Source organism: Acartia tonsa, chromosome 3 (genome assembly GCF_053477335.1).
Source record: "Acartia tonsa isolate MP-2025a chromosome 3, ASM5347733v1, whole genome shotgun sequence".
Taxonomy (NCBI): Eukaryota; Metazoa; Arthropoda; class Copepoda; order Calanoida; family Acartiidae; genus Acartia; species Acartia tonsa.
This window is the reverse complement of record NC_137262.1, coordinates 10,305,992-10,314,393: the sequence shown is the minus strand read 5'-3', so window position 1 is coordinate 10,314,393 and position 8,402 is coordinate 10,305,992. Positions and strand designations below refer to the sequence as shown.

The following is an 8,402-nucleotide window of genomic DNA, read 5'->3' as shown; positions in this document are numbered from 1 at the left end:
TATTATTAATAATGATAAATTCTTATTTTTTTATTTCAATTAAAAAAAAACAAGTTTAAATACTTGATGTATATCAACACTTAACTCTTATTCATGAATATATAAATACTTGTTTAGTGTTTACTCAATTTTAGCGGTGAAATATATGAATTTTTTTCAGATAAAAAATAACTAAAAATGTAAAGATAAGTCCCTCAATCTAGTCTGCATTAGTGCAAAAAAGTGAGTCATTGAATCATCCCAGGAAGAAAAGGGGCAATGGGCAGTTTATTACACTGGTCCACAAAGTTTTATTAAACCGTTTGGCGTATTCTGATTCGTTGGCATAATAACTTTGGGGACTTTTGTTTGAATTTTGATTGGTTTATTTATTAGGTTGAGTGTCCAAACGTTTCAACTACTAATTGCAATCTGCAGAAGTGGTAATTTTGTGAATCATCATTGGGGATGCATTTCAAAATATCGGCCTTTGTCTTATCCCTTTAGATCCCTGAAATCATTCGGTTCAATAATATCTAATTATCAGTTTACAGTTGAGTCTTACACTTCTGCCTTAAATGACCCAGCAGACTAAAATTTTGTATAATTACCTAGTGAAATGTGGATATTTTTTATTTTGCAAATTTTAGACAATAAATTCTAGACGATATGTGGGGTTGTCTTTACTCAAATGGACAGTAGGTAATCTTTTTTTAATTAGAAAAAGGCTTCAGTCTTCATTAAACAAATCTAGTTCATGTTTAGATTTAGATGGTAAAATAATGGACGCAGAAGATGATGATTTTCAAATAGACAACAAACCTTACAGGTAGAAAAAGATAATCTTCTAATTGTGCTGGTATTATTCACACTTATACCGTGTCGCACCATAGACTTTAAAATTAGTTCCAACTGCTGCTATTTGAGACATTTTCATTTTGTATTATGAGTTTTTGAAGAGATGGGTACTCAGCAATTTTAGTTATATTTTAGGGCTCTCTAGCTTTCAAACAACAAAAAGTATTTATTAGGTAAAATAGATGGTGTTTTCCAGGGAGTAAGGGAGGGGACAATGGGCAATTAATTCAATTTAAGAGTATTTGCTGAAAGACCTTGAAATCCAGATTAATCTAGATTCCTAGAAAATATGGAGGAAATTTTAAAGGGAGAGTTAATACAATACAGAAAACTATAAAATAAGAAGAAAGTTTCAAGAAAAAAGCATTCATTTGAAAATTATATTACCAGCACATCAGACTGACGTAACCATTCTGTAATTAATAACTAGAAAAATCTCCCCATAACCCTAAAATTTAATTGGATTCTTAGATTATTTATTAAACAAATATCACAATAAAGTTTTATCTATGAAATGATATTTTCTGGAGAGAAAAAAATTGTTAAAACCAGCCACATCATAACAAATTAAGTTTATTGATATTTGTCTGCAATATTCAAAACTAACAAACGAGTTAGCGGCATTTTGTGCGTTAGTACCCAAAGTCAGTCAGAAACTGCTAAATTCTTGCACATTCCCTCTAAGCCAGTACCCAAAGTCTGAGACTCCTAAAAATTAAATATTCGATCCATTGACCCCTCCCTTACTCTCTGGGTGTTTTCCCTTATATACCTATAAAAAGAGCACTTACGCTCCCCCCCTCTCTCCCTACCTGATCCTTATTTCCAATATACAAAAAATCATTCTTCTCTAGTTTTATATTAGCATGCATCCCTAACATGTTTCATTATTGAAAAAGTTTTTGTTAGATTTATAAATGAGGAAAGCCGTTAAATTAGTAATTATTATTCCTGCAACTTGCATATTTTTAAATTACCTAGACATTTACATTATACATTTGATTTTATCACATATTTAGGTTGAAGTCAACACAAAATACAACCCAACCACCAAAAAATCAACCAAAAAGAAAAATCAGTAAACAGGGAACCAAAAATACATCAAAAATATCAGAACCTACCAAAGCTTCGGAAACTGTGTCAATAGATTTAACATTAGATTCAAGTTTTGTATCATCAACTCAAAGCACTAAAGTTGTTAAGAAGAGAAAGATTGCAGATCCTAATCTGGAAACAACGAATCGTAAAAAGAATTGGAGGTAAAAAATGATACTTATACATTGCTCAAAATTTAATAATTCCTCTTACCGAAAAGTAGACCCCAGAATTCCCTCCTTTTTCTAATAACTGCTGGAATCCTGAATGGCATTTTTATGTAGGAATCCCCTAACCCTCCTTTGAGTTATATTACAGTTTTTTTTATAGTATACTTTCAGTTTAAATTAAATTGATCTTGACAATAATCTTTTAATTTACCCCTTTTTCTTTGACGTCACATTTTACTTTTTTATTTTATGGTGAAACTAATTTACACAAGCAAAGCATTAGGTAATCAAAAGGTTAAAATTGCCAGGTAGGTAAATAATATATTTTTAATAAAAAAAAATTATTTAGAAATGTTCCTCCCAAAAATCAGCCATTAATAACAGAAATGTTCAGCAAACTAAACATGTCAAGTAAGTATATATATCTTTTGCTTCAAATTATTTTTCTGAAATGCACTTCATGCAACTATTCCTTTGATTTATTTATATAGGGTTTTGTTAGTCAATACCTAGTTGACGGATCATTTTTATTTAATTTGAAAAGTCTTGAGTTTTTATAATGTTATTTATTCCTATTGATATACTCTATTATATCTAGTGAGCAAAGAAGGCACATTGGATTTAGGAAAACCTATTTGTTCATCTACGCCGAAAAAAACTGATCCAACAGCCACAGAAAATGGTCCTCTCAAATCAAAGCAGTGTCAGATAGCTTCTAGTCCAAAGCAAGCAATAGAAAATGCTAACCTGAAAGAGGCAAACAAAGAAAGTAATAGTATTGTTGTAATACCCGATGAAGACTCCATAGTTTGCTTAGCTGACAACAATATCAAAGTTCATCCAAGTGTTACCATTAAAAAACCAATGGAAGTGGTTGGTTGTAAAAATGAAAAACCCAAGCCAAAAAGAAAAGAAATTTCATTGAAAAGCCAACCAAAGCCTCCCAAGAATTCTAATTCTAACAATAGTGCTACAAAAAAACCAGAGCTTATTAAAAACAAAAATAATATTATTTTTACAAATCAAGTCAATGTGAAATCACTAGTGTCTTCAGTAAATAAAGCAAATCAAAAATGTGCTCCTCAACAACAAGTAAGAACAATAGGAAATAATTTTAATCTTCCATCCTGTATCACTGTAATTCCAACATCTCAAACAAATAGTTCAATAGCACTGGTCCAGACAAAACCAAAACCTTTGGCATTAAGAATCAGGAATCCAGAAGAAATCAATAAAATGAAAAGAACATTACCTATCAAAAAACAACCAGTGCCAGAAACTAATAAGATCCTTCCTTGCAAGCAGCAAAATACTCTGAAACCTAAGTCTTCCAATCAGAACAAATCCATTACTAAGAAACAAAATATTAATACCAATAACAAAGCTACAAATAAAGAAGTAAACCAGGGAGTAAAAAGAGCTGCCACTGATAACATTTCCCCCAAAATAGCTACACCTTCTAAAATTGCAAAGTTGGGTAATGATAAATCTGAAGTGGTAAACAAGAAAACGTTGGTTGCCAATGAAAAGAATGCTAATCTTTCTATTGCTAAGAAAATTGCACTATCTGTACCCCAATCATTGCAAAAATCCTCAAAACCAACAGAAGCACCAAAGAATAGGCCAACAATCTTCCAAGAAAGGCAAAATTTACCTGACAATGAAAATCCTATTCCATCAACATCTACAGGAATAACACAATGTACATCATCAAGTTCTAATATTGTATCATCTCATCATACATCCAATAAACTCATTAACAAAAATCCGATACAAAATTCAAGCACAGATAAAGCTAATCCTATTGAGAAAGCTAACGTTGAAATTGACAACAATACTTCGACTGTCAACAAGAAAACTTTGGTTGTGAAGGAAAAGAATGTTAATCTTTCAAATGTTAAGAAAATTGCACCATCTGTACCCCAATCATTGCAAAAATCCTCAAATCCATCAGAAGCACCAAAAAATAGGCCAACAATCTTCCAAGAAAGGCAAAATTTACCTGATATTGATAATCCTATTCCATTAACATCTACAGGAATAACACAATGTACATCATCAAGTTCTAATATTTTATCATCTCATCAAACATCTAATAAACTCATTAATCAAAATCCAATACAAAATTCAAGCGCAGATAAAGCTAATCATGATAAGAAGGCTAACCATAAAAGTAACAACAATACTACTTCTGCCAACAAGGAGCACGTTGATGAAAATAATAGTACACCAGATACAACTCAACCTTTTGTTGTTATACCCGATACAACGGTTCTTGATATCAAAAACACTAGTGCCATAATGGTTGAAAAAGTAGATATAGATCATAAAGCAAGGAAAAGATTTTCAAGAATCTTTGGAAAATTACAAGATGTTAATGTCAAAAAGGAAAGTAGAGAAGATGACCTGATGATTGATAATCCAAATGACTTTGAAAAATCAGCATCAGCTGCTTTTGGAATTGTTTACAGTAGGAAGTTAGAATCAAATGCTGATATTGAAAATTCTACCTCAAATCTGCCAGACATGGATATTGATGAACACTATGAAAGTTATGACGAATTTGAAGCTAAATGGAATCCTATTGATAATCCAACTGACAAAGGTGATGACTCAAATAGTGCAACAGACAACGGTGATGATTCAAATAGTCCAATTATCGTCAATGCCTGTTCTGATTTACTTAATAGTGGAAATATAATCAAAGTTGATCTTCATTGCGACATACCAAAAGTGCATGCACACAATGATGATATGATGAAGTATGAAGTTTGTGATAGAGTTGAGCCTGTTAATACAAGTAATGATGAGATTCCTGTACAGAGAAAACCTTCAGAAAAAGTTCAAGTTAAGGTAAAGCATTTTTATTGGATTTTTACAGAAACCGAAACAAATCAGAAATAAGCAAACATTCAGTAATTTGACTATATATGTACATTAGGGAAATAAATAGAGAGAAAGGGGGGGGGGGAGAAAATCAACTATTAGGTTGAAAAATTTTATATAGACTTTTTTCTTTTATTTTATTAGTTACTTACCCATGAAAAGGTTTAAAATAAATATTTTTTTTAGGTGAAAGATCGTGTCTATGATATATCCCTAGAGCCATCTCCAACAAACTCCCAGACTATGAATGATGATGCTGAACCAACTGTCATGGTGAATGATGAAGATAACTCCTCCCGACAAACTCAAGAAAAACAGGTACAACCCTTTATTAGATCAAAGCGTACATACAGACACAAAACTTTATAAGGGAAAGGAAGGTTGCGGGTAAAATCCGTAAAAGTGTGTGTTTTAAGGCTTAAAAATAATAGTAGAACAATAATATTCGCTAAATATGTGTATTTCTTATAGAAAAGTTAACAAATTTTTACTGTTTTTAACTTGAAACACACAACCTTTACGGATTTTACCCGCAACCTATCTTTACCTTTGTATTTTTTATCTAGTAAGATTTATATTAAACTTATAATATTTGGGATTTTAAACCGACTGATATCTGCAGGATTAGAACCAGTTTTCAGCCTTAGCATGTATAGCATCGAATTACAGACAGTTTTCTACGCATAATACAATGGAAATCATAAAATTATTACAAGGTTTTTGGCCCCTAAGTACTAATATAACTTTATTTGAAACTTATATTTTGTATTATATTATCCGTGGAAAGCTGTCTATAATACTATGCGAAAAATAACTATTACTTAATATTTCACTATTCAGGTTGATACAGAAGGACCACTGCCACATGCTTATGATGTAGTTCTCCAGATGGTTCAAGGTCTACAACTATCTGTGCCTGTTCTTACTACTGATATGCTTCTTGGGTAAGTTTTTTTTAACATTACGAAAATAATCAAATATTTCTTTTATTTCAATGTTTTTTATTAAATCCTTTAAGGTTAAGTCCACTAAAAAATGCTTTTCATCACTGCTGAACGGTACATAGATTTGCAATTGATCGTGTTTTATCTCTTTCTTGTAAGACCAGGATTTTAATCCATATGGGCGAATAAAAAAGGAAACCAGTTATACATTTTTTTTATAAGATAATCATCATAACAATTAATTCATTAAACCCAGGGAGGAAGGGGACATTGGACTGTAAAATTAAACTTTGAAAACTATAAGCACGTTCCCTCCTCGGACGGGGTATTATTCAGGGTAAAGATGATGTGATTCTGACAAACAATTCTTAAGCAAAATTTCCCCCACAACACCCTTCTCCTTCTTCTAACCTTCTTACCCAACCCTCTTCAGTTACATGAAAAAAGAAAAAAAATACTCCAACTTTACTCCAATAGAATATTAAATTTCGCGGTAATTTAAATTGAAATTAAGGGGGGGGGGGGGAAGTTCTGACACATTTGCGTAAACCTGGTGTATAGGCTTCATCTTTAGACTGAGAGGATAGGTTATTAGGGATAAAATCATTCTTATATGATGAATTTCCCCCAGATTTAAGATTTTTTGGATAGGCCTCCAGGTTCCGGAGCTCCAGGCCTCCAGGTGGTCTCTCTACAGGTAAAAATGAAAAAAAAAAATTTTTTTTTAAGAGTTAGATGTCAGCTTATGAGACAAAATATGTATGTTTTTTCTTCAAATATGTGAATAACAATCAAAAAGAAGCATATTTTGTTTTATAAGTTAACCTCTAACTCTTCAAAAAAAAATCTTATTTTTAATTTTTACCTGTACAGAGACCACCTGGAGGCCTGGAGCTCCGGGACCTGGAGGCCTATCCAAAAAAGCTTAAATCTGGGGGAAATTTATCATATAAGAATGATTTTATCCCTAATAACCTATCCTCTCAGTCCAAAGATAAAGCCTATACACCAGGTTTACGCAAATGTGTCAGAACTTCCCCCCCCCCTTGGCTGAATTCTATTGCAGCCACTGGGTATTATTGTTTATCATCATTTGGTTTTAATCTTATAATTGTATATTCTATATCCGCGGAAAGCTGTTTATAATACGATGCGAGAAATAACTATTCTGACACCAGATTATCATGAACGCAAAAAAAGCAAAACTTGTAGCTGGCTGAAATAACGATCCCCTATACATTTCCTTTACCCTTTCCTTCCTACTGGATGAACGAACTGACCAATAAGGGATGTTTATGTTAGAATTTAAGTTGAGGACAATTTTTCCCCTGTCATAATATCCACGTATATTCTTGATCCATTTGTTTCAGAGAGGTGAAGAAGATTCTAGAAAACCGCAGCTCAGCTGATTTAAGAATTGGGGATGAATACATTGTCAGATTTGACCTTAAAGAACCATAACTACCTGTAGTGTATAGTAACCAGTAACCAGAAAGAACCATAATTATCTGAAGTGTATAGTAAGAGATATAAGTTTTCCGGAATTGTAATGTAGGGAGTAGATTTGAAATCTGCATCAAATTTTAAGGATTTTTTATAAAATTCGTTTTTTGTATAATTCTTTATCTAAAAGCGGAAATACAAATTAAGTTAATTAATTTTGGCATCCGTGATTGGTGGATTTAAAAAATCTGCGCTCTGATTGGATGTCGTACATCATTCAACCAATTAGAGCGCAGGTAGTTTAAAATCCACCTATCCTATTGGTCGAAATTAATTAACTTAAAATGTATTTCCGCTTTTAGATAAAGAATTTTACAAAAAACGAATTTTATAAAAAATCCTTAAAATTTGATGCAGATTTCAAATCTACTCCCTACATTAAAATTCCGGAAAACTTATATCCCTTAGTGTATAGTAACCAGTACCTAACCAGAAAACAAAACATAAATCTATATTATTCTGATGTAAAATAACTGCCAATTAATATTTTTAATTTTATATTTTGTAATCGTAAATTTATACTGACACTGACACTGGTTTTTATACAGAAATATTCAAATTAACATTTAATGGATGTAACTTATAAGTATCTGAACTCGATAAACACTCCTGGTGTAAATACCCCATGCGAATATCATATTTTTATTAGCGAAGCTGCTCTATCCTGCCAATCTTCTCTTCCCCTTCAAAAAGTGCGCATTTAGAGCTCCATATTTCCGCACGGAGCAAATATCATTGTGTGTTTACCGGGATATGATGAGCAAATATTTTCAGGAATTTATTAATCGAGATCAGATTGAAAACAGTGGCGTTCACAGCGATTCGCCAGGAAAGTGTGAAACCATTTGGGAGTAAAAAGGCCTTCCTAATTTTTATTTTGAGTGGGGGTGTTTACACCCTCTACCGCACGTGGCACTGATTACAAACTAAAGATCCACTACTATAACTTTAAAGATAGGGATCAAAG

General features: G+C 32.1%; 1 protein-coding gene across 1 annotated transcript; it reads left to right on the top strand.

Moving 5' to 3' along the window:
• The first annotated feature begins 158 nt into the window (after positions 1–158).
• On the top strand, positions 159–7,427 carry LOC145313279 (uncharacterized). The gene is made up of 8 exons (XM_080152605.1): positions 159–222; positions 745–808; positions 1,857–2,096; positions 2,452–2,513; positions 2,701–4,955; positions 5,175–5,306; positions 5,829–5,932; positions 7,303–7,427. The coding sequence occupies exons 2-8, from the start codon at positions 762–764 to the stop codon at positions 7,391–7,393; spliced, it is 2,931 nt and encodes a 976-aa protein (XP_080008731.1). The 5' UTR covers positions 159–222; positions 745–761; the 3' UTR covers positions 7,394–7,427.
• The last annotated feature ends 975 nt before the right edge of the window (positions 7,428–8,402 follow it).

Bases quoted from the DNA above. Each gene is read 5' to 3' on its own strand.
- LOC145313279 (XM_080152605.1), top strand. From the start codon at position 762: ATGGACGCAGAAGATGATGATTTTCAAATAGACAACAAACCTTACAG. The intron at 4,956-5,174 runs GTAAAGCATTTT...TATTTTTTTTAG, and splicing joins CAGAAAAAGTTCAAGTTAAG to GTGAAAGATCGTGTCTATGA. The intron at 5,933-7,302 runs GTAAGTTTTTTT...CATTTGTTTCAG, and splicing joins ACTACTGATATGCTTCTTGG to AGAGGTGAAGAAGATTCTAG.